This window comes from Eubalaena glacialis, chromosome 19 (genome assembly GCF_028564815.1).
Source record: "Eubalaena glacialis isolate mEubGla1 chromosome 19, mEubGla1.1.hap2.+ XY, whole genome shotgun sequence".
In the NCBI taxonomy this organism is placed as follows: domain Eukaryota; kingdom Metazoa; phylum Chordata; class Mammalia; order Artiodactyla; family Balaenidae; genus Eubalaena; species Eubalaena glacialis.
Genome location: NC_083734.1, coordinates 63093359 through 63120676, shown reverse-complemented (window position 1 = coordinate 63120676; position 27318 = coordinate 63093359). Strand labels below are relative to the sequence as shown.

Below are 27318 nucleotides of genomic sequence, written 5' to 3'. Positions count from 1 at the left end.
CCCACTTCTGCAGGCTCATCACACACATCTGAGCCTCAGCATCTCACAACCTGCCCGGGTTGTCAGGCTGCCCCCGCACCTACTGAAGGCACATCCTACGCTGACTGCAAAGGTGGAGGGTGGAAGGCTGCATCCACAGTGGCTGGTCCCAGGCTTTCGGAGAGGAAACCTGACCTACTCAGCAGCACCGGCAGCCTCATGTTATTCCATCAACAAACATCTACTGCACACCTACTATGTGAGAAGGACTACACAGACCCACAGAAGGCAGGCACAGTACCTAGCAGCAAGATGCTTCAGATCCAGAGAACCGAGAAGGCCTAGGTCCTCACAAGGACAATCGTGGGAACCTGGACAAGCTACATGACCTCCTGAAGCCTGAGTTTCCTCAAATATTTAGTGCAATGAAAACCCCACCCCTGCAAATGAAGCCTCATCAGGAAGGAGAACGACTAACGGTAGGAAAGACTCTCCCTGGGGGTGGGGCTCTCCTGCAGCTTTGTCTCAGGAAGCACCTGAGGGGGAGCTGATCTGTAGTCATGGTAACAAGAAACCATCCATTGAACTGATGGATGACAGCGCAGCATCAGGACACACGTGTCTGCCGCCCCCAGCAGGCTCCCCCGTGTGACCTTGACAGTGACCGTCCGCTCAGCCCCACCTCCTCCTGAAGCCTGCCCAGCCCTGCACCCCAAAGCCTCCAGAGGATCGGCTCCCAGCACAGCTCCGAGAAAAGCTCCGCCCCTTCCACCTGTGAGGGGGGATCGATCCCCCTGGTCCTCCGACGCTGTGGGTGGTCTCTCCCTGGACCATGAACCACAGGAAGGCTCCCACCTACCTTCCAGGCTACATCTGCGTCTAAGGAGGAAACAAGAGATGGACTTGAGTGCCCTGGAAATGCTGAACTGCCCCACAAATGGAGACAGGAGGAGAGTACAGGGGAAGCTGTTACCGGTTTCCACAGCACGGGTCCCCGGGTCCTCCCAGGGCCACCGTGGCCTCGGCTGGGCTTGAATTCTAATACGCTTAGCTACTGGCTTCCGAGGCTCACTGAAGATTCACAGCTGCCAACGACGTGGGGCAGCGAGCTGGGGCAGCCGGCCACCGGGGAACAGAGATGCAGCCCCGCCAGTCCCGCTCAGGACCCCTCCCCATTTAGTCCCCACTGCTCAGTGTCGGGAGGAATTTCAGTGTAATACAGGAGGGAGGGGCAGGGGGTCCATGAAGGAAGACGCCACGGTGTGGGTGCTCTGAGGGGTAAACCTCAGCGACCCAGAGCAAAGCTTTCTCCGTGGGCCTCCCGGAGGCTGAGATGAAACTTAGGCAAAATATTTCTGGTGTCATCAATTTTTCTTCTGACCAGCTTGGGTCAAGGACCCCAGGAAGCAATGAAAGCCAGTTTCCCCGCAGGCAAAGGAAAACACGAGGGCACGTTTCCTGAAGAACGTGGTCTGTTCCAGCAAGAAAAATATGAAGAGATCTGAAGTATCGAAGGAAAAGGGGGGAAAAAAGGCAGCAGAACGAATTCATTTTCGTGACTACTGTCCAGCACAGCTGCATGTAACTCATTTACATGTGCTATTAGATGGCCCCAATAAGTATGAATATCGCACCACATAAAGCACGTAAAAGGTCCCTGTTTGAAGTATCTGAAAGTACAGAAAACAATAAACCCAGTTGGCTCAAGGAGCAGTGTTGACTTCAGATCCCCGTTATTTTTCCCTCCCATCAGAAAGACAATAAATTAGGGACCATTACAAGAAAGCCCAGCCTTCTGGAAGCCGGTTGTTAGTGGTACACAAACGGGAATACATTTTGCAGCCTGAACACTCACGGCCGCTGGGACTGTATTACAGCCCCGAGGCCCGGACGCCGCTCCACAAAGCAGCTTCACCCTGAGAGGCAAATTAAAACCCCACTTCTCCCCAGGTCCTGCGATTTTCCCTGAAAAGCCCTGTGCCAGGCGGCAAACTGGACGTTTCCTCTCTGCACGGCGGGTGAAGGAGTCATCTAAAACAGCAGTCATCTAAAACAACCACCTTCGACTCTGCGCCCGAGCACTTGGCCACCTCCTTGTGGCCCCAGGTCTCCTGAGCCCAGCTCACCTCTCACCTGTGCGGACCAAGGTGGAAGAGCAACGGTGGAGGGGTGGAAGGTGACTGAGCCCCTGCAAGCTCTCTACCCCACGAATGAAAACCCAGCTCTGCCGGAGGCGGATCGGGAAGCGGCTGCCCCCCGGAGCGCCTCTTGGGGCGCCCCAACGCCTCAGACCCGCTCCGCCCCAGACGCAGGCTGCACCCCTCCGACAGAAGCCGTTTCCTGAAGGACCAAGGAGGGACGCGGCAGCTGCCTCGGTCAGCTCACCACAAGCCCAGCTTCTGACCACCCCCGGAAGATGCTGGCTTTTCTGCAGCCAAAGCCCCGGGACCTGAGGCACAGCGCGGGGGCCTTTGCAGCCTGCTGGGAGGCTGAGGCCCTTGTACTTGGGCTGCCCCAAAGCCTAGAAGGTCAAGGCACCTGTCGTGAAGGCAGGCAGGAGGTTTCTCTCTGCACGAACTTCACCCCAAAGCTTCCAACCATGACAGCAGGAGGAGGGTGAGGGCTGGCTTGCTGCCATAGAGCAGCGTTCATCAGGGACCCTGCTGGGGGACAAAAGGGAACGGCCCAAAACACACATACAGGTGTCTATATCTTTATATAAAATAAAGGGCTTCCCTGGTGGCGCAGTGGTTAAGAATCCTCCTGCCGATGCAGGGGACACAGGTTCGAGCCTTGGTCTGGGAAGATCCCACATGCCGCGGAGACACTAAGCCTGTGCGCCACAACTACTGAGCCTGCGCTCTAGAGCCCGCGAGCCACAGGTACTCAGCCTGCACGCCACAACTACTGAAGCCCGCGTGCCTAGAGCCCGTGCTCCGCAACAAGGGAAGCCACCGCAGTAAGAAGCCCGCGCACTGCAGCGAAGACTAGCCCCCGCTCACCGCAACCAGAGAAAGCCCGCGCGCAGCAACGGAGACCCAATGCAACCAAAAATAAATTTTTTAAATTAAAAAATAAAAAAAATAAAGAGGGGACTTCCCTGGCGCTGCAGTGGTTAAGGCTCTGCACTTCCACTGCAGGGGGCGCAGGTTCGATCCCTGATTGGGGAACTAAGATCCCGCATGCCATGCGGCACGGCCAAAAAATAAATTGTTTTAAATAAATAAAATGAAGAGTGTGTAGCTCGGGGGTCCTTGAAGGATGCAGAGAAAAGCAGTACGTATTCTGCCCTACAGAACAAAGACATGCTGCCCACAAACATAAGTATATAATTATATCCACAGCCCCCCAATTGGCCCAGAATAAAAGTTTCACTTCAGAAAAAGATCTTAAAGGACAAAACCACATAGAACCCACCCCCCAACACGTCTATAATAGTTCTTCCCCATCCACGACGCATTCATTCTGATCTCTAATGTATATTCTTATGAAATTCTGCAGGGAGGGACGGGCAGGGGCAAGGAGACAGGTACACGGTTCCAGTGAGGAGAGCAGGGCCCAGACTCGGGGGAGCCTCCTGCCTTAAAAATCATCAGGAGTTGGACCTGGGTACGGAAGGTAACACTGGTTTCCTCCTCCGGAAAATAAACGGAACGAGGCAACCATCAGCAAGACCTCTTCCCAGCCCTGACAGCCTAGCAACACACATGCCACCTCTAACTGGTTCTTAGATGATAATCACGAATCAAACCACAGTAAAGTAGAAAATCCTAATTCCCTAGAGCCATAATGATATAAACTGGGGTTCTGTTCCTGGAAACCCATTTCATACATTAAATATATCAAAACCGGTCAAGAAATGAAGACAGTACAGCCCAATATATACATTTACACACATTTATTAGGTTCATGAAACCAACAGCAACAAAACGAGGCTATCCATTTTCATTTTGGAGGATGTTACTACCACTCAGAGCTAGACTGACTGGGCATCTCAAAATATAAGTCCTGTATAATCAGGAGTAAGACATTTAATTCTATACATATTTATGGAGCCCCTACTGTATACCAAGAGCTACGCCAGATGTTCGCTGACCAAAATCATGGTCCCTACTCTCAAGGAGTTTGGACCTGGTAGAAAAGCCAGAAAAGCCATCACACAAATTAATCCCCAGAAACAAAAAGATATTCTTTATCACCCTCAATAGACTTTCAAACTACATTTTAAAATAAGACAATTTCTCTCCATGTGCATGAATGCTGATTCAACATGCATGCGTACGGATGGCTCGCAAAGTCTTCAGGTGGTCCAAGCTTTAGCAGAAGTCTAATTTTACTATCACTTCAAGAATCCCTTATTCCCTCTGTTTCATCAAAATTAAATACCTGTTGGGACTTCCCTGGCCGCCAGTGGTTAAGATCCAGTGCGGAAGGCGCGGGTTCAATCCCTGGTCGAGGAACTAAGATCCCGCATGCCGTGCGGCCAAAACAAAACAAAAAAACCTCTAAAAATTAAATACCTGTTGTGAGGAGTAGCCTTCCTCTTCAAAGTTTTCAGCTTAACTTTTCTGGAATACCCTTCAAGCTTTTCTGAAATGTCTTGTGCGGTTTCCCCTGAATGCTGGCTGGTGTGACACCAGCCATTTTTTCCCCAGAACTGTTCAAATAAATCATCCTTGGCCCAGGCTGTCCTCCTTTGACACCTCATCTCACCTGTTCATTAGTATTCTGAAGACAGCTCTACGCCTTTGCTACAATCTTTGCTTCATGGCAAGGCCCATAGGCTCACCTTCTGATCATACATCCTCGCCATCAAATCCATCTTACCAGCTTCCTTAATCCCTGTTCACTCAGGGCATCAGAGCCACAGGCTCCAAGCAGCATCCGCCAGACAGCGGGACTGAAGCCAAGAACACGAGTTTGGCCGTTACCGTGGAGAGAAGAGATGGTCTTATTTACCAAAGCAAAGGGTCATCAGTCAGTCGTAAGCTGAGGGTCTCAGGTATCCCTTCACTCTGTGCCCAGTGCCACAGGAGGAGGTATCACAGAAGCTATAAAATAATTTTACTCAACTTTCTCCTTGTCTGGGACCATCAGATTAAACATGAATCTTCATACCTGAGACCATCAAGATGCATCTCACGTACACAGCTGCAAAGTCTGGGTCTTTTGAGACCATAAACTAGTCTCCCCGCCTCGGCTTTTTCTTCCTATTCATTTCCTCTTTCTAAGCAGCTGCCATCGGGCTCTTCTTCTTCTCAACTACCATATTGAGACTGCAACCCACCTGAACTTGACATGACTGGCTGCCCAATTCTTGGAAACTTTCCTGCTCGGTTTCCGTGCTCCTGACCCCCAAAAGCATATCTTCAGTCTAGACTCCATGTTTGACCTACAAAGCCCCTTTCTACGCAATGATCTCCAGCCAACAGGTATAAAACAAGGTCGGCGTCTTCACAGCAGAGGCGCAGATAAATAGAGAATCTAACTCAAAATGACTTAAACCAGGAGTCGGCAAGCTTTTCCTCTGAAGGGCCAGAGAGTAAATATGTTAGAACACATGGCTCAGAAAGCCTCTTTCAGCTACTCGGCTCAGCTGTTACAAGGCAAAAGCAGCCACAGACAATAGGGGAACGATAAGGGCATTGCCGTGTTCCTATAAAACTTTAGGGAGAACAGGTGGTGTGGCCCGTGAGCCACAGTTTGCCAACCCCTGCCCTAAACAATAAAGCATATTTATCTAACAAAACAAGGAAAGCCTGAGGCAGGAAAATCCCAGGGTTGATTGGCTTAGCCACCCAACCCATGTACTAAGGTCCTATTTCCCTCTACCCTCTGCCATCTGACAAGGTGAGCTGTCCTCATGGTCACAAGACAGCTGCCACAACTCCCCACAAGGCAACATCCAGCAGAAGCAGAGATGGCTTCTTCCTTGCATCCCTTTTTAGGGTAGGAAAACTTTACCAGAAGCCCCCTGTCCCACCGACGGGGCTCACATTCTCCCCACCCCCCCATGGAATTCCCATAACTGTCTTAGATTAATCAAGACTTAATACAAAGTCACAAAAGTAAGGCCCTCGCTCCCCACACCCCAGCCCCGCAGGAACTGGGCTCTGCCAGGACAGAGGACCACGGCACACAGTGCCTACAGTAAGCTTCCTCCCCAAACCAGCCCCTCTCGGTCCACCTCGCCCTTGTAACCGCCCGGACCTTCCACTTTCCATTCACTTCTGTTTGCTCTGCCACCTCCCACGTCTGGCCCTTCACTGCACACCTGGCCCGTGGATGCCACCTGACATGGGGCTCCTGACCTGTTCACTTGGCATCACACGTCTGGACTGACCTTTATGACAGAAGGCTGCTCGAAGCCGGCCTAGTGTCCCTCCCCAGAGCCCACCAAGGCCCTCAGTGGCCGTGGAAGCCACTTCCTCCCCTGCGCTCGGGCCTGACCTCCCCCCAGCGGGACTCAGCTGCACCTCCTGGCTCTGGACGCCTCTCTCCCCTCCACACCTTCGTCCTTGCCGCTTTCCTCACCCGGATGCCCTCTTGTGCACACGGGCAAAGCCGGCAGACGCAGGCTGGGCGGTCGGGGTCAGACGCCCACCCGCTCAGCCCCTGCTGCTGCGGCGGTGACTTGCCCACACTGAGACGCCTCAGCCACAACGGGCACTTCAGACGCACCGGGAGGACGAACTCCGCGTCGGTGACGGCCAGGCCTGGCACCGACAGCCCCCTCCTGAATCACACCACCTCTCAGAGTCCTTCTAGGACCATTCCCGCCGCCCCGACAAATTAACATTGTTTACACGGGGGTTAACCTTAGGGCTTTCAAAACACATGTGGTATGCAAACAAATGCATAATATGCTACTCGGAATCACTGGGTTTGCAAACTACAAAACCCTTTTTTCTGAGCTCCAGGCAATCACTTTCCATGCAATAGTGTTTCAGGATCAGGCACCCGGACAGAAACACCATGCTTTATTCTCATCCCAGAACGTACTGTGAACATACCCTTCAAGTGATTCTGCAGTGAGACCACCACGGTACCATCACTGACACCTTTGACAACGAAAACAAAAGTCCTCAAGTAACAGGCTGATAGGGAACCAACAAAATTCCTTCACACAATAAGCAGCAAATGGCAATTCCCCTGTCCCAGCACCATGGGAAGTGCTGGCCTGGGTGGGCAGGAGAAAGCAAAACCACACTCGGAAGAAAGTGAGCACGGCCAGCCTGGATGGCACAGTAACACCAGTGAGAGGGCTTAGCGGTCACGGCTTTGATGCAGGAAGAAGCGTCTCAGAGAAGCCACTTCTCTGACAGTCAGGGAAGGAAAGAAAGACCCAGCAGGACTCAGCGATCAGCAAGCCGTGACTGACATCAACTCAAAAACCACGCGAGTTACATGGTTTTTCGAACAAGGGGACCTACAATCATCACTTGGATGTTCATATATGAACGGCATTTTACTAGACTCTCACATAGAAATAGCGAATAAACATATGGCTAAAACCTTGGCAGTGTACACAGGAAGAATGAGACAAATTCAGACATTATGGATCTTCCATAAATTGATTTTCTGAGATTTAGAAGACTCCTTTCCTCTGTCACCAACTCTTATTCCAAATAATATATTAGAAACCAATGAATTTCTAGAAGAGTGAGAGTTTCTATTACATAAGCACAAAATCATGACCAATATTCAGGATATCTGCTCTTCCTTCTTACCCAAGAGATGCTGAAAGTGTGCAGGGCAAGCGGAGAGACAGCCCCGGACTAAGAAACGATGTTGCTCCTCCCAAAAACACGCAGTGGGGAAGAAGCATCCTCCCCGGTCTCCCCACAGGAGGTCCCGGCCCTCCTTTATTCCTGCGTTATCATAATGCCACAAAGCGCCGAAGAGAATTGTTTTCATAAACAGGGTTTTTATGCTCTTAAACTTGAACACGAGCACCTGATTCGCTTTAACGCAAGTGCGCTGCAGCTCAAGAAGGATTCACAGAGGAAGAGAAGAGCGAGCTGTGTTTGAAAAACTGACATCACCAGCACTTAGAAGACTGAATTCTTAAACACATTCCGCTCCAGAGCAGCGCTCCCGCCCTGATTAGAGCTATCCGCGTAAGATTCTGGAACTCTAAGTGTTTCTTTCACTGCATAATATGATTGTGTCGCTCAACTGGGGGCAGGCCATTCAATCGAACCGTAATTATTACTGCAGATTACCTGGGAAGGAAACCAGGATGCATTAAAGTCCTCCCTAACAGCCTACTTGAGAGTACACGGGGTGACCAGGACAGGCAGGCAGTGGTCCTTAGGGGACCATCTTGAGTTGGGTTAGCAATTATGGAATGTAAATGATGCTTCTAAAGATACCTGGAAGAAATCCAAGTCCTTCTTAACCATCATTCCATATTCTTAACTTGATCAGTAAATCTCGTTTATAGATAATTCACAGGAATTAGACTAAAAAGTAATCAAAATTTCAAACCCGTAAATGTCAAGTAATCAAAGATTTCCAAATGTAGAATCCCAATCATGTCAGGCACAGCTATTTACTATGGTGCATAAAAGGCTGCATCAGGCAGGAATCTGAGGGAAAAAAAGAATACTAGCTTGATAACTACAAGGCCAACATCCTTGCAGCTCTCTGAGCGGGCACCATTATCTCGTGATGGGTAAGAGGGAATTCCACGATAAATCCCCAACACCATTGCTAACAGGGTCCAGAGTTCTAACATTGCCTCTTTCTCTGCAATATCACTTCAATCCAGTGAGGTCAGAGCACTATCTTACCTGTGTTTGTTGAATTTTAAGATGGTTATAAATAATCCAGCCACTGCTTTAAGAATATAGTATCACAGTACACAGAAGTGACTTGACACTAAATCTCCTATATGTCCTGTACTTCATGATGATGCTGTAAAGTTAAGACTGGCTGGGAGAAATCTGTCTGCTGTCTCTCTACTTTAGGATTAAATCATCACTACCTTTCAGTCATTTTTTATGAACTTGAAACTAACATGCCTTTGTGGCACACCTGTAACTTTCTTACATGTTTGACATGCACGTGTCCAGCAACCTTCAGCGTCTGAGGGTTTACTCCATGCTCTCAGGGACGGGGACATCCATGTATGAATAAAACAGACAAAACCCCTGCCTCATGCTGTGTACATTCTAATTCACAACACATCAAATCACCATAAACTGAACCTTCAGAAACAGAGTCCAACATCAGGAATCCAGAACTACTGATTCACGATGCAAAAAGTGAGGAGAGTAAACAGCGGAAGAGGGAAGAAAAAGGAATTTTAGTTAATACCCATCCCTCTAAGGCTGAAAAACACTCAACAGATCTACCAACAATTTGCCCAGGCTGAATTCTGACACATGTATACGAACTGACAATCGAGGTAAGTGCTCAGAGAAAAGAGACTGTTCCTTTTAGAGGGATGAAAGCTGACACTGGCCCCCAAAGTGCTTCATTAGAAAAGCCTGTGAACTGGTGTGACAAATTCCCCCAGATGCCAAAGGTCCATTTTATTTTCTTTCCCTCTCTACATTGCTCAACCAGATCCTTTTGGTTTCGCCGCTCTTCTGATTAAATGCAGAAGGTGGTTTGCCTGTGGACTGAGGGCAGAAAAATAGAGTATAACAAGCTCTTTTGGATCCTGTGGCAGAATTCACTGCGTTATGTTTTGACCAAGACCATCAGATGTTCATCCAGCTCAGAACCCAAGAATATTTCCATTTTGATACAAAATCAACGTGTTATCAGTAAGCCAGTAGACATTCCGATCCATCCTTCTTTCAGGGCTAATTTCTCCTGTAAAAAAAAAGATCCTGAAACTCCAGGAAAGGGAGGAAGGCAGGGCACGATGACAGCACTGAATTCCAGAACTTCGAGCCAAGAGAGACCACCTACCTATCTTCCTGGTCAAAAGCTGGTCTCAAATTTTAAAGACTTTGTCAAAACGGCCCGTCAAGAATCCTCCAAATGCCTCCTCTTCCCTATGGTAACTAGTTCTCACTCTCCCCAAGGTTTAGACAAAGCAGATAGATGCTTCACAGTCTTCAGGAACAGAGTCTCTGGACACGGGCAGTTTTACACATTCAACAAATACTGTAGACACGGTACATTTACTACAAGCCTCTCTAGGTCAGTAAGTGCTGGGAACAAGGAGTGGATGGGTGGGTATGTGCCTTGAAGACTTTCCCACCATCTCCCACGACGATTAAACTAGGCTCATTTGCAAGTAGGAAGTTCTCAGAGCTTTTAGAACTTAACCCACAGAAACCTGCCAGCCATCCCCCATCTTCTCCAACAAGCCACGTCCTTCCTTCACTCCGGCTCTTCCTTCCAAATGGAGGGCTGTTGCTTCCATAGAAGACAGTAAAACTCAATCTTACTGAAACCCCCAGACGTGTGCTGCGCTGTCCGCACCACCTGTGAAGGGGGCCACCCTCAAACGTGGCTGATTTGGGGAACAGCAAGTGTGTGCAGTGTCTGCAGGTCAATGTGGTTTGTGTTCTAGCCTATGAATTACAATGGAAACAACAGTTAAGTTGGTTGTTTTAAAAAAAAAAAAAAAAAAAAAAAAAAATCCCAGCCGCTTACAACCTGGGGCCTAACACAAAGAACAGCCCAGGCCTCAACCCACATCTTTTATTTTTGCCACGAAGAGAGCAATTTTTTTTAATGGGAATTCAATAGAGGAATATATATTTCTATCAAGACATGTTTTGCACCTTCTTCTACCCAAGAGGCAGCCAAGCAAAAGACCAAACGCACGCCTGCGTACTGAGGACACAGGTGGCTGTCATTCTGCAGCAGCACTAGAGCAGGGGGACCCTCCTCCCCTGGGCTGGCGTGCAGTCAGGAAGAGAGCCGGGGGTGCTCTCTGCAAGCCGGCGGCTTGAGTGCTCATTAGACTTCAAACCTGAGCTCGGAGCAATGAGACACACCTCCAAGACTCCACAAATGAGGGTGGCCGGAAGCAATCTCGCAGCTGACGAGAGGATACACCACAAAGGCAGTCCCTGGGCAATGCAGGACAGGAGCCACCAAAGGCAACGACAAACCCTCTGCGCCAGCTAGGGGTTTCACCAGGTAGGGAACTCCGGAGAAGGTTAGCCAGACTGCTTTGTGGCACAGGTGGCAGCTGTGAGTCTATAGTTACGCTTACATATAATGATGCTATAAATTCCAATATGGATTTAACCATTCTCAAATAATCTTTACTTTCTTTGTTTAAAAAAAAAAAAAAGGGCCAGTGTTCAGGTGCTGTGACATGGGGACAAAGGTGATCCCAAGCGAACAAACCACAGCAAAGATTCCGGCACCCGAAGCGGCAGTACAGGGGAGCCAGGGACCCTGCACAGTGGAAGGAAGGTCAAGCGGACTTCAGAGACTCAGACAGCCGGGGATCAAGGCCCGGCACCTTCCGTTCCCAGTAGTAACGTGGCTTGTCTAACTGTGTTGTCACCTGCTTCCTCATCTGTGCAATGAGTGTGACAACAGTGCCTGCTCAGAACTGTCAGGTGGACCGAACGGATTAATCTCTGTACAACGCCTGGCACGTAATAAGCACTCATGAGCTGCTGTTATAATCATGGTCAGTCTGTAAAAAGGCTCAAAGGCCACGCTGGACAGCGCGACAGACCAGCACACCTGGCTCTCACATCCGCCCACGGCTGGCGGCCACAGCCCCCGGCTCCGTCCGCCCCCCGGCTGCCTCTGCCAGCCTGAACTCCCCACCACACGCCCCGTTCCTCCTGCCCTTGCCCCGTGCCAGCCCAGCAGGAACGCACATGGGGTTGCTGCGACGCCGCTCTGCCCCACTTCCTGCACAGCCCACCACCTCCCTCCCCTTTCTTTGGCGTCCACTCCCAGCTGGTCTGGACAGTGGCTGCCCACCCTGCAGGGGCTGAGGATGACGCCGCCCAAGCGGCGGTCACCTGCGGCCTCCAGCCTCAGTCCCCCACCTCCGTAAGGGCAAGTACCAAGGGTGCAGGCGCTGTCATGAAGCAGACGTCGCGAATATGCACAGATGATCAAGAAAAAGCCACAACCAGGGAGCAGTCTCGTCAGCCATTCACTCACTCAACATTCAGGGAATGCCCACCGTGTACCAGGTCCCAAGGAGGCCCCCAGGACGGGGCAGCACTCCCAACCTGACAGCGCTGGTGGCTGGTCATTTACAGCAACCAAAGTCCCTGTCACCTCATCTACACAGAAGCCGCCTGACCCTTGGGGCAGGTGGAGGCGGGGCCAGGGAGCTTTTTTTTCCTCCTTTGAAGAGAAATTGGTGTTGCAGGAAGTCTTTTTGGCTGCGTTGGGTCTTCGTTGCTGCACTCAGGTTTTCTCTAGTTGCGGCGAGCGGGGGCTACTCTTCGTTGCGGTGCGCGTGCTTCTCATTGTGGTGGCTTCTCTTGTTGCAGAGCACGGGCTCTAGGCACACGGGCTTCAGTAGTTGTGGCACGCGGGCTCAGCAGTTGTGGCTCACGGGCTTAGCTGCTCCGCAGCATGTGGGATCTTCCCGGACCAGGGCTCGAACCCGTGTCCCCTGCATTGGCAGGCGGATTCTTAACCACTGCGCCACCAGGGAAGCCCTGCAGAAAGTTTAAGAAAATGTTCGACCTTTATGGAAACCAAAGAGAATGCTTTAAGAGTGCTCTTAGAAATCTGGTGGGGGACACTTACCCGGCGGTCCAGTGGTTACTACTCCACACTTCCGATGCAAGGGGCACGGGTTTGATCCCTGATCAAGGAACTAAGATCCCACATGCCTTGCGGCTTGGCAAAAACAAAAAAAAATTTTAATTTAAAAAAAAAAAAAGAAATCCGGTGGTTTGGTTTTAAAACCTCTGACAAAGGTATTCCTGAATGAATAACTTAGGACTCTCAGGGATACCTTTGGGCCAAAAGTTAATAATTTACAGCTGAGCAAGTGGAGGTAAACCGCCACTTTACAGCAAGCTTCTAATCTCTAACGGGTCACAGAAAATCACAAAGGGCGTCCCCCCCTTCACACGTGAGCCAACCCAGAATCAGCCTTGCGCTAATTTGACACACTGCTCTTTGAGGAGGAAAATCCATAGGAGGTGCTTTTCCACCTTGCTGTTTTCTAAATGAAAATCACACCAAAATTTAAGTGACAGCATCTTTTCTCAGTCATGGTTAAATACAAATATTGCTGAATTTAAAGTCAGCAGAAATTATATGGACTTCACTACAAGATACAGACAAGTTGGTCTTTAAAAAAGTTTATTTACACTGCCGATTATAAAAGTAATCCAATCTCATTTTAGAGAATTTGGAAAATGTGTAAGGCCAGCACCCAGAGATAAGTGTTATCACATTGGTATGTTTCCTCCTCCCAGTCTTTTTCCTGGGTATACGTAAATATACTTCCTTTGTGGTTTATTTATATAGACATTTGTACCCTGCCATTTTCTTATTAACCATGTCACTAACTCGTCTTTAAAAACAATTTTCAGTGGCTTCATACTATGTCATAATGTATTAAATCAGCTCCCTACGTGTTCTGTTTGTTAGTACAATGCCTGGTGTCCATGAACTGTAACATCTGCTTGAATCACACTGTCACCCATCAACAGAAAAAACAGAATTGGTAGCAAAGGCTCTGGAAGAATAGAATCACTACCAAGCTGGTCACATTACTTAGTAAATGCAAACAAACTTCCCTGGTTACGTACATGTGTAGCCAGGGAAAGGTAGGGGTGTGGCATTTTCATAAATTAACCCAAACACAAAACCATCCATCTTGCCACTAAAATAAGGTGTGCTCAGCCAGTTCACATAGTAAGGGCACCAGGAAGCAGAGAGAGCGTGGCTCAGACCAGGGCACCGCAGCAGCTCAGGGAGCCGTCGAGTTCCTGGTGGGGATCCCCAGCCCTCCTAGAGCAGCAGTTCTCAAACTTCCTGGGCTCAGGGTAAATCCGATCAGTTACTCCTTGAAGTGACAGTCTAACTTCATTTTACGGAAAACAAGTGACAAACGCCCAAGTGTGAATAACTGATCTGTCACTTTTAAGTCCAGGGTGATGTCCCATGAGAAAAGCTGTTAGTTAAGCTGATAACACCAAACTGCACGTTTTTTCTTAAAGCCACCACCCATCAGCATGCAGCAGAGGTGCTTTCCACGCACTGCCCATTTTGTCACAGTATCGAAAAACAGTAAGAAAAAGAGCTAAAGTTTAATAAAGTTAATCACGTCTACTGCTTCACTGAGGACATTCCTGAGCGGAGCTGTTTTTTGTAATCCCCACAAGCACATGGAGGTGGATTTCACTCCAGTGCTGGCCCAGGGCAGTCTGTCTCACACCAAAGCACCAGCCGTCTTGCCACCACTGCTTGTGCACCATCAGGACAAATACCAATGCCACTAAACAGCAAAAAAAAAAAAAAAAAACCCAAAAAACCTTAGTTTTACCAAGAAAATAAGCTTGACCTTGAAGACCATCGGAAAAATTCTTATAGACCCCCAGGGATCCACAGACCAGGCTTTGAGCACCACCAGTGCAGGGGGAAAGAAAACTAAATGAACTTCCAGACGGTTTTTCACTTTCTATTTTTACAGTAAGGACATAAACAATCTTTAAATGTCTAATTGTATCTAAAGAACAAGCTTGCTCATTTTTAGGGATTTCAGGATTCTTGAACGACCAACAATAATCAAACACAGAAAATACTAACACTATACATAGACCAGCTCACTCAGCCTCAGTAAGAGGTAGAAGCATCTCTAAGCCAAGAAAAACAGAAAACCCCGAGTCCAGAGGAGAACGCATCTGAGGAGGTCATTTTCTGCTCAAGTTCAAGAGTTCAGCTACTCAAGAATGTTGATGAATTGGAACGAAATTTATACAACTGCTCTCAGAAACCAAGAATAGCAACATATCAACTTTTTTAAAAGGTCAAGATACTGTGTCCTTGTACTAGGGTACTTCAGTCTTAGCAATTGTAAACTGTCCTTCAAACCAGGAAAATGAAAAACTTAGTACAGTTTTCAGTGACAAAGTTACAGACTAGCCACTTCTGAGTCTCCAATTTGTGAATTTACTTAGAAGTTGTTAAATGATACTGGGAGGTCTTTTGGCAATGCTCACAACATACATAATATAAAAATAATCCTCATATAAAGAAAAATCCTCCAATAATGGATAGATATGATTCAGTGATTTTTAAAGAATTCCTTCTTGATATCTCCTACAAAACTAAGAGACTCCCAAAGCAGAAACGCACTCATACCTACACTAGGAACCTTTGTGGAGTGGACTAGGGATGCTGAGCAGCCCTCACACCCCCGCAGGCTGAGGGCACCGCGGAAGGCACCCGGATGGTACCCGTGAGTTGAAGGAAGGCATGAAAACAACAAAGGAAGGAACACAGAGGATGGTAGACTGACTGGTAGATCTGCCAACTGAATCCAATTTCCATCCGGAAATCTCAGAAGACTAAGGACTTCGGATTTCATCTCGTTAGGGTTCTTCTGTTCAATATTCTGCAATAACCTAAACGGAAAAGGAATCTGAAAAAGAACAGATACATGTATATGTATAACTGAACCACTTGGCTGTACACCTGAAACTAGAAGAACATTGTTATTCAACTATACTCCAATATAAAAATTTTAAAGGAAAAAAAAAACTATAGAGAAAACGTCTAAATACAAACTTATTCTCAAATATTTAACTTTCTGAGATGCAAATAATTTCTAATAGTCCCAAATACACCTGAGAAAAAGAGAATACACTGTCTAGGGCTACTGGATATACTAAAGCAGGCATGAGACATTTCCTAAGTTTTCCCTTCCCTACAAAGAGGAATAATCTTTATTAAAAATTTTCATTCATCAATAGAACAATATCATTAGGATATCAAGATGAAGGTGTTACCTGCCTGAATGCAACAGAGAAAGCAGAAGACCAGCATGGTACCCCCTGAGATCTAGAGAAGCATCCTAGATTTTCGACCAATGAAGCAGAGGAGAACGGGGAAAGAAAAAACCCTTGAGCCTTTTCTTACCCCATCTCCCCCCTCCCATATTTCTTGAGTGTTCATATTTCACAAGTGAACCTCAAAATGCTTTCTAAACTTGCTCCAGCCATACCTTAAGTGGTAAGTCAAAAACTTGCCAAAAATCAAGGTTTTCTGATAACTGTCATATACTACACCTCAATGAAAAGTGCTAGACTTCCCCCACATCAAACCAACAAGAAGCAAATGAACTGATTTGTATCTGACCTTCTCTTTCTCCAGCCCTAATCACTGATGAAGGTAAAATGAATGTTTTCACTAAAAATGGATGTAGTAAGTCTAAAAACCAATTTTTTAAAAACCAGATAAACCAAAAAACGCATAATCAGGTAACAAGCTATGGGTCAGGATGTTCTCATTTGGATGGGCACATTCAAACACATATCTAGTATGAAACACCCAAGCTGCATTTTTTTTTTTTTTTTACATTTATTTATTTGGCTGCATCGGGTCTTAGTTGCAGCACGCAGGTTTCTCTCTAGTTGTGGTGCATGGGCTCTAGAGCGCGCGGGCTTAGTTGCCCCGCGGCATGTGGGATCTTAGCTCCCCGACCAGGGATCGATCCCACGTCCCCTGCATTAGAAGGCAGATTCTTAACCGCTCGACCACCAGGGAAGTCCCCCACAAGCTGCATTTTAAATCGTTGATCCAAATGATGAGCTGGCAGGGAATAAGTGTGGTCTCTCGTTTTTACAAGCTAGTTTTCAAAGCTCAACTTATATTAAAACGTTTGACAACCATCAGCGTAAAATGCTGCCTTAAAGATTTGAATAAATCATACCATTATAAAGGTACTAATTAACAAACAATCAATGGAATGTAGTCAACACAATCTCATAGCTAGGTCTTTTAAACACTGAATAATCAGGCTGAAATTCTTTTCCTTCCCAATATTTTTTTTCTTGCATAATTTCAAGTTTACCTGTAAATAACATGTCATCAACCTATAGTTGCCTTTGACAGTCTATTTTGATTACAGCATGTTTCCCAGTAAATCTTTCTTATTCTGTATATTATCCATCTACCACAAAAGAGGTACAGAAAGTGAATTAATGTCAATGCCAATTTTCATAATACATAATCGAGTGTAACCTTCTTGGTGTCATGGGTGGTTCTAACAGCAAATGAGATAAATGCTTAAACCCTTATCCAGCCCACTTCAAAATGAATTTAAGCTTTTAAAACAACGATTTTGAGCTGCTTACCCATTGCCCATTCCTAAGAAACACACGCAAGTGTACACCTGTGTTCAAGACAGACTTCAAACGCTGCTTGCAACATTCAAGAAGGAACACCATAATCCTTGGCATATTAATAGTAAAATTCTGTTAATGTATCGTAAAATGCAACACTTTTGCTAACATGCTCATTTAACTGTAAGGAAGAACTTTTTTTTTTAAACAAGAAATGCAAAATATTCTCAGTAGCAGAATCATACCACCTTCAAATGTGTATATGCAAACTGCATTGATTCGAAGTCTAACCATTCCTGGGACATGTTTGGGTCCAAAGGTGGGGGGATAAAACAAATGAACAGAGACAACGTAAGGCCACAAGTCACACATTCAACTCAAGACTTCAACAGGATGCCCCCTGGACACATACAAGATGAGTGTCACTGAGTCTACACAGCAGTGTAAATATTAACATCCAGGCTTTTACTTTCAAAGCCAGGAAGACTGTCTAGAGGCCACCTGGGAAAGGCTTTCAGTCTTGAAATTAGATTTCCTGGAAATAAAGTGTCTACCACAGATGAAGCTGCCAAGAATTCACAGAAGCAGACACAGGATGGAAACCCTCATCGAGCTCTGCCCCCTCTCATTTGGCGGACGACGCAGGGGATGCGAAACGAGGGGACCAGAGCAAAGGCGGAGGATCTTTACTTTGATCCCTTTGGTATCAGGTTCCAACCAAGGACAAAAATCCGTCCAAAGGATCAAACGTGTTTTTCAAATTTGACATTTTAACTGCCAGATTCATGCCCAACTTCAGCACAACAGATTCGGATCCACCAACATCTTTTCTATGACATTGAAAAACCCAGAAAAGCTCTACAAAGTTTCAGCGTCCTCAGCCTCGCCACAGACTCCTGGCAAGAGAACCTGCATATCTTCCAGGCATGATCGAGAAAGTGGTAATTAGCCACCTGGGAGCCAGTTGTACTTGGGATTCCAGCCATACCCTGAGGTGACCCAGACAAGAGTCTTTTGTTCAGAGTATTATCCCCATTGTACAGATGCTGCCATTTTTACTGATACAAAGTATCTGAAAGTAACAAGTTGTTTTGAGCAAGTCATACTAGTTAAGAGACTATATCCCATAAAGAAATCATTTTTAATTCAATGTTGCTTTTCTTTCTTAATGGGAAATCTGTAGTCAAAATGAGCAAAAAAAAAAAAAAAAAAAAAAAAAAAATCAGTGTACTGAAACCCAGAGGCAAATTTCTGTTATCCCAGTTTTCTTAGACATCTGCAGCGAGGGTTTTTCGGCTGTGTTTGGTGATTGGTAATCACTAACGGGGCTTCTGCCAGCTCTCACTCACCCACTAACTCAGCGTCTGACAGAGCAAACTAGGGCTGGCATTCAAATCTGACAGCTGGCTGGAGAGAAGGGAAGGAAGCCACATTTTTTTTTTCTTTTTTGGTAGAGAGGTGAGAATGATATATGCCAGTCTTTCTCTGTACCAACCGTAATACTGTCCACAGGAAGCCCTGAAAGCCAGTAATAGGAACACGGCCACAGAAGACCTGGCACAGCCCAGCAATGCATATTTTCTCCCACCAAAATACTCAACTTTTTCAAGTAAAAAATAAAATGCTAATGAAGAGCCATCTGCCAAGAATGTTCAACCTTCTCCCATTCAGGCGTTAGTACCTATTGGGAAAGATTAATTTTACATTCAAAGGAGCAGGGGTTGAATTACTGGATTACAAATCCTTAGAGAAATATGCTTTGCCTACCAGGAACTACTAAATTTACATTTTAAAGCTAACTAAATCTTTAAATGTCTACTCGAACTGTGAAATTCAAATAGCAGTTACAGAGGATTGTGTGTTTTCTCCCCCCTATTATAAATGACTATGCAGTAACAACACTGATGCTGGAAGATCTAGTGGTGACACTAAATATAGGCAGATGTTTCCCATGTGAAACGACAGCTGGACCTGATCCAGAAAGCATCACAGCAGAGGACGGTCCACATGTAAAATCCAAGGACAACAGTACCAATGCTCATCACCACGTCTATGGGCCATTGCAGGAAAACCTGAAGTGCGCAGCAAGACCAGGGACCTCAGTAATGACACCTCAGGGACCCTGGGGTTGCCAGCTGTGAAACCCTCCGTGTGTCTTCATCCTCACACCTGCCTCATACAAATCTCTGAAAAGTGTGCATCAAATTCCTCTTCACAAAGTAACCAAAGACCAACATAGGAATGATTGCTGTTCTCCACCTTCCCTCCTGCCTGATGGGAGAGAAATGGATGAGCTGAAATTCCAGGAAGATGGGTTTCAACTGCATGAAGGAGGCCTGCCAGCTCCTGTGATACAGGGGGGCAGTGATAACAAGGCGAACAGGTCTCGGCAATTCTCCAGCGTTACTGCTGTGGAGGACAAAACTGCAGCTAACCTCCAGCAGCCTGGAAACTGTGGCCTGCCAAAAACACATAAGTAAAAGACGAATAAGAACTGGAAGACACAGACAGACACTAAGACGATTACACAGTCGCCCCTGGCACCGTCGGCAGTGTTGTGCTGCAACCCATCAAAGGAAGTTTTTATTTTTTTTTTAATAAATTTATTTTATTTCTTTTTGGCTGCATTGGGTCTTCATTGCCACGCGCGGGCTTTTCTCTGGTTGCGGCGAGAGGGGGCTACTCTTGGTTGCGGTGCGCGGGCTTCCCATTGCGGTGGCTTCTCTTGTTGCGGAGCACAGGCTCTAGGTGCGTGGGCTTCAGTAGTTGCAGCATCCGGGCTCAGTAGTTGTGGCTCGCGGGCTCTAGAGCGCAGGCTCAGTAGTTGTGGTGCACGGCTTAGTCGCTCCGCAGCATGTGGGATCTTCCCGGACCAGGGCTCGAACCCGTGTCCCCTGCACTGGCAGGCGGATTCTCAACCACTGCGCCACCAGGGAAGCCCCGAGAAGTTCTTCTGGATTTTTGTCTTTTCTGGAGAAGTCGAGAGTAGGCAGCAGCTACCTTGCCGGGATTACTTGAAAGATAATGTTGTACAGGCCAGAGGATTTTCTGCAGAGGCTTTTCTAGCAGGACAAAGTGAAAACCACCACCAAACAGTTCCTGGGCATCTCGGTACAAAGTCCTATGTAGGGCACTGTAACTAAGTTAATACCCATCGCTCTCCCTCCAGGCCTCCAGCACGTGAGTGCACGGAGCAGACGGGGGCTAAGAGTCAGAATTCAGGGTGAACAGCAAGTGTGGTGCTTGCCTGCAGCCTTGCTTCTTAAAATACAAGCACAGCCAGCTGACTTTTACAATTCCTCCTGCACTGTGCATGCAGCCTCGGAAAAGCCACAGCAATCCTTAAACCACACAGCATAAGCAAAGGACTTTTCTCTGGACGACGCCTCATTTTCTGTTTGAGTAACCGAAATTCAACAACTTGCACAATAAATAAGGGAATCTTCTGAGTCCACTGAAAATTAGTACTTATTCGAATTTACACAGCCCCATTTCTCCCTGCATTCCATTTAAACCTAATTTTTTTTTAAGTAACATCATTTTGGGAAACTAGCATTATGCTGCCAAGTTCTATTATTTGAATGGTTCATAAATGGATTTACGGCTGCTGCTGAGTTCTTATTGTATGCATTCGCTCACCAAGAGCATTCATAAAGATATTCTAACATCTGCATTTGCCCTCCTGCAGAGAGCTGGGTATTCATACCTGGAAAACTTTCACTTAAATTGCTTTAAATGGGTTCTAAGTAAAACACTACTCGCAGTGATTCATTTTTCCATTTGATTGGCCAAGGATGTGAATCATAGCTCACAGGGTAAACTCATAAATAAATAGTACTAGTATCTTACTTGGGAGCTTTCATGCAATATGGAATTGAGATTTCTATTTGCCCATTACGGAGACGCTCCTACAGCAAGCACCCCATGGTCCAGTTGGGCAGGTGTGTGGGGCACAGTAAGTCATAAACAGGCGTCACCTTCTCTTCCCCACCAAATCAGGGTCAGGAATAACACCTCTGCAGGCTCGACTGGAATGCAGATGTGTCTCAGAGGGTACAAGTCTTAGTATTTTAAAATGTGTAACATTAAACCATGTCACAATGATTTCAATGTACTCCCAACATAAGATTTCTCAGCAAGTGTCACTAGACTCCAGAAAACCCCAGTAGGTTCTTCTTGATACAACCATTTAAAATAAGTGCCAGTTTGCTATACACCTGAAACTAACACAACATTGTTAATCAACTATACGCCAATGTAAAATAAAAAGTTAAAAATAACAGTGCCACATCCTCAATGGCAGATGAAATCCTGAGTAAAGAAGCCAATCAGTACATAAATATGAATCAAAGGACCACTACGTACAGCAGGAGAAATCAAAACCACTGTTCCTACAGAGGACAGGACCATGATAGGCAGAAAGTAGGTTTCAAATAGATGCAGGGGCCAGGGACATCGCTGATGATGAAAAGGTTAAGTCATGCATGAAACTCATCACAAAAATTATCCTTCAAGCATCCTCCTTTAGCACCAAGTCCATCTGTATTTAGGAGCTCTCCTCTAACTGATTTTGTACATTTTCCCTAAATGTCTTTCCCATATGATTAAACTTTTCATCTTTCATTTCTCTCTTCAAAAAGAAAAAACTACCAATTCCACAAAGATGGCAGCCCACCCTCTCCAGGGTCTTCTATATCCCAGCTCTATTATTAATTACTCCTTCTTTGCCCTACATCTTCAACTTCTCCCTCAAAACCAGGAGGCATTCTTAGCATTGTGGTCAAGAGTGAGATGTACACAGATAAGATGGGGCTTTCTTACTGCCTTTGCCACCTGGAGCCACTTAATCTTGTGCCTCAGTTTTCTCATCTGTAAACTGGGAATAATAACTGTCTCTCCATCTCCTAAGGTTGTAGTAGGGACTGGGCAAGTTCATTCACGTACAGCTACAGAACGTGTCTGACACAGAGCAAGCCCTCTATCATGTGAACTATTTTAATGATAACTGACCTCTTCCCTTCCACTAAAATATGCTCAAGTCTCTCCATCCTTTTAAAAAAGCTTCCCCTGACCTCCTTTTCCCACCTTTCCCGCTTCTCTTTCCGAGCGTCTTCAAAGAATACTTTACATTCCTTCCTCACTAACCATTTAACTGAAGTGACATTCTACAACCAGCAGCCATGAAAACCGAATCCAGATGACTCAGCTGCATTTCGAAGCCTCTTTCGCTGCATCTGAAGTAACTGACCACTCCTCCTGGGAGATGCCTACCTACTTTCTTCACCCCTGTGACCCTATACTCCCTTCTTGGTCTACCCCTCACTCTGAGGGTTCATCCTCCAGCTCCTTCAACAGTGTGGCCCAAGGCCCACTGTTCTGCCTTATATCCCGTTGGGAGACTACCTCACCCACGTTCAGTTTTCAGCACCGTCTGCATCTAATGAGCCCTAGGAGCGCATCTCCACCCCTGGCCTCTGCTAAGTGAGCCTCGGGCATCACCACGTGTTTGTCCTATAGACACACCGACCTCAACACATCCAAGACAGAATCGGTGGTGTCTGCCCCCAGCTCCACTCCCACAGTCCTGATTTCAGACCATGGCCCGATGGCCAGAAACCTGGGAGCGGTCTTCAAGTTTCTTCCTCAGCAGCTATACACAAATCGGCAAACGGCTGCTGACCGTGCGAAGTACTCTGTAAGCCCCCTCGTTTTTCCGCATCCCTACGACCACTGCCCTAGCCCAGCCCTTGTCTCACCTGAAATTCCACAAACACCAGTGACCTCATCTCCTCACGGCCGGCAGAGAGGTCCGCTCACCTGACCACGAAGCTTCACCAGCCCCACCTCTGATCAGGTCAAAGCCAAGCTCCAGACACACATCAGGCCAGCCTCATCTCCCCTCCCACTGACCGCCCTATACCAGGCGGGAGCTGCCCTCCGCTCACGTGGGCCTGGCTGCATGGACCTCATGCACACCCCCACTAGCAAGGGAACCACTTACTTTCCAAAGTTCGGCTCCGGCTTTATCTGCAAGGAGCCCTCTTTATCCTCCTGTCACAAACGGCCCTAGTTAGTGTCTCCTTCCCCTCCTCACCTGGGCTCCTCCCTCTGTCACTCTGTTCATCCTTCCCACACCATCAGCCCCTTGAGGGTCTGCGTCCTGCTCATCTTCGTGTTCTCAACTGGTACTCAGCAGAACTCAGTATTTACAGGACTGACTATCTGCACCAAATGATAAGTAAAAAAGTAGGGCTCCGTTTAGTTATAATACCTAAAGGGGAGCAATGTCTGGAACATCCTTGGGCAACCAGTACTCAGACACACAGATGTCTTAAACATTCTCCCTCCGAGTAGTATAGCAGCAAATGTAGATAAATCTCAAACGATACTTGAAGATTTGTTCATAACTATGAGGAAAAGTTTGGTGTAATAGATAAGAAACCATAGATTGACCTCGCAGCCATGAGGATGGTTATCCAAAAAAACCAACAAAACAAAAACAAAAAAAAACACAACCACAAGTAGAAGTGTTAGGATACAGAGAAATTGCAACCCTTGTGCACTAGTGGTGGGATTGTAAAACGGTGCAACTGCTATGGAAAGCAGTATAAAGGTTACTCAAAAAGTTGAAAATAGAACTACCATAATAATCCAGCAGTCCCACTACTGGGTATATATCCAAAAAGAACTGAAAGCAGAGTCTCAAAGAAATATTTGCACACCTATGTTCACAGTAACAGTATTCACAATAGCCAAGCCATGAAAGTAACCCAGCTGTCCATCCACAGATGGATGGATAAACAAAATGTGGTATATACATGCAAAGGAATAGCATTCAACCTTAAAAAAAAAAGTTGTGATATATCTAACATGGATAAACCTTGAGGACATTATCCTAAATGAAATACACCAGTTGGAGAAAGAAAACACTCCATGATTACACTTATGAGTATCTACAGCAGTCATATTCATAGAAACAATGTAGAATGGGGGTTTCCTGGGGCTGGGGTGGATGTGAACGTGAATATATTTAGCACTACTGAGTGGTATACTTAACATAAAATTTACCATCTTAACCATTTTTATGTTATCATAAAAAAGGAACTACAGATTGAAAATTTGACAAATTCAAAGGGAACACCCAAAAATCTCATTTTACAGCTTTAAAGAAATGATAGGGGTTTTTTTTGATTTGTGATAAAGACTATCATTTTCTTTCAAAAGCCATAAGAAAATTCCACTTGACCGTATGAAAACGCTGCCCGACCAGAAGCTCATGCCCACAGCATCGGTCCTCTGTGCTTTCCACAGCCAAGCCGCCTGTGTATTTCATTTCTAAATTGGATCTGAATCTACATGAGAAAATGCAGAACCAGTACACACAAAAATTGAGCAAATAAAACTAAGTCTTTGGAAAGAGCACAAGTTTGATTTTTAAAGTAGACATAACAACTGTCTGCCTCGTGCACTGAAATCTGGATGCTTTTAACAGCAGCAAGACATAAGCCTGTTTTAAATGAGCGGGTGAAATTACACTATAGTTTTACAGGTTAAAAAAACATACGAGCAGCGTAAAGCCACCCACCTCCACATCACCCATCTGCCTTTCCTGTTCATTAATTACAGACACTTGCGATCCTTCCTTTCTGGTTTCCCCGAACACTCACACGCATCCTCCAAATGGCAGAATGTTCCCTGTCTTGCATCCTAATTGCAAGATTAAACACTTCTAACACTCTAGTCCCCGACGGTTCCTGCAGTTCCTCACGGCACTTTCCCTCCCCATCTGAGGTCTCTCCACACCCAAGTGCCTTCCTCACTCCATCCAGCTCTTACTTCTTACCCACTTACTTTCACCTTCCAAATTAGCCCAACATCAACCCTGATATTTCTCCCAAGACATCTCAGAGGCACCCCGAGCCCCTGTTTACCTGACAAATACAACTGGGTCACAACACTGCTGTGGCACCAGCCACCGTGGGTCCTCAGTGGGTATAGACTGCCTGCGGGTGGCAGTTAGAGATCGTCTGAGCTGGTGCCTCAGCGGCTTTAAGTGTCACCCTGGTTTTCTCTCTGCTTCATTCCCTCCCAGTTTAAGGATACTGGGCCTGGACTCTGCAACTTGGGCTTTGGGGTCAATTCAATCCCCATTCATAGCTGTGTGATTCCAATGGAGTCACCTGACCACTTCGAGCTTCCATTGTGTCATCGATAAGCTGAAGAAAATAGTAGTTGCCATGTATGCTGTTGTAAGGCTGAATCACAGAAATAAAGTGCTGAGGTTCACGGCCTGGTACAGAGTAACTGAAAAAGATGCGATAGGGACCAGATCCTCTGGGGAAGGAAATACACTGGCTACAATCCTTTGGAGTTTAGACAATGTCACAGCATTTTTCTGAGCTCCTAACATTCTGCAGAGACCATGGGAAATGTCACAAAACTCAGGAGCTGGACCACAGTGGTGTCCTCAGGACGCAGCCGTCAACTTCGCATCAGGAAGAATCCCCCAAGGGGGGTCCCAGTATCACCCTATGACGTATTACCAATGACACGTGTTAACATTACCACAAAGCTCTGGAGCACCTTGATGCATCAAGTCCTCGGTATAAGGGTTTACCGCAAAGCTGCTGGTTCTGAGCAGACCTTGAGGACAACCATCTGTGACCCACACGCCAGCACCCCTCAGCTACGCCTCGGAAAGACATCTGCCCCTCATCGGTCAAGGACAAGGGCTCCAAAGAGAGGCTAAGGAAAAAATAGAAAAAGTGTCTTTAAATGTATTTTCTTTTCTTTCTTTCTTTAAAAATTTGCGTCAAAATGGCATGCCTACCGTCAACTTAATAAACTCCTTGAAAAGTATAAATCCCAGCATAGGTTGGATTGCGGAGGGAAAGGCACACACACTGTAGGTAAGAATGTGAACTTGTGCCGTGTTTCTGGAAGGTAATCTGGCAGCCCTAAAAGGCACTAAAAATGCCTATATCGTTTCACCTAATAGTTTCACTTTTAGCAACTTACGCTGTAATATTTAGATATTCATATAAATATGTAGAGAGATGTTCATCCCAGCACTACTTATAACGAAAAATGGCACATCGGTCAACTGAAGTTAAATTGATGACAGAAGAGCTGTAAGGTAGATTACAGACAGTCATTATACACTCTTGACAAATTTCAGAATGAGAAAATACACGCTAAATATAAAAAAGAACTACATAAAATAACGCGGCAGAATAGACGACGAGAGGTAGAGAGAAAAGATAGGGGATTACAAATTATTCTTTTGTCTTTTTTCAAATTAGCTCCAAAGATTATTTTTATACACAAAGGCGGGGAGGTGACTTGCAAAGACTGTTTGCCTTGCATTTGCAAGCAGGTCCTACCACTCTCTCCATCCCTCCACCAAGTTCTCACAGCTCTTCCCACTGTCTTCCAAGACCTCCCTCATAAACCAACTCTAAACCGATGCCTTGATGCGCAGCTGAACCAGAAAAAACTCAGATGGAAATTATTTTAATTCCATTCAACAAGTAGGATTTCATCCAGCCAAAAGGCTGAGTAGGTGGCACGAAAACTATACTTAGAAATCATGTCCTTGCTTAAGTTTGAAATTAATAGCTGCAATATTCAATAAAGTAACAGTTTAAACCTGTACCGAAATGATGCTAAAAACAGTCACGCTGCCAGCACCAGTGACTTGTCCCAGTGGGAGACTTTTCAGGTTAGACGTGAACGTTGGTGGAATTCCTTCTCATCATTAAGGAAAGCAGCGGAAAATACAGGACCTACAAGCTTTCTCACGAGGAACACCGTCTCCTCCTAGAACATACAGGGATCTCTTACTGCCCGTCCTCAGGGCATCCCAGTGCCCAGGACAGGACCCCAGACAGGACTGCCTGAATAAACTAAGCGGTCTGAACCATCAGAAGCGAGACAAACAATCTACCACAATGTGTGGGTTATATCCACAGCAAACAAAACAGATCCATTGTAGGAACCATTCTTCACCCTCAGCGGATGGGATGCTGTTTAAAAGGGGCCCACCCAACCTCAAGTGGGCCCATGCCACCGCCCCCAGCATGCC

General features: G+C 46.5%; 1 protein-coding gene across 2 annotated transcripts in view; it reads right to left on the bottom strand.

Annotated features, from left to right (window-relative positions):
* PRKCA (protein kinase C alpha) overlaps positions 1 to 27318 on the bottom strand; it is a 360902-nt gene that overhangs the window by 262455 nt on the left and 71129 nt on the right. Inside the window, exon 1 of one of the 2 annotated variants that reach the window (XM_061175761.1) lies at positions 25803 to 25865. The exons of the other annotated variant lie outside the window; for it this stretch is intronic. Within the exon in view, the coding sequence (XP_061031744.1) occupies positions 25803 to 25827 (25 nt within the window). The 5' untranslated portion in view covers positions 25828 to 25865. Of the gene's footprint in view, positions 1 to 25802; positions 25866 to 27318 lie in introns of those variants that run through there. 2 annotated transcript variants of the gene reach the window in all.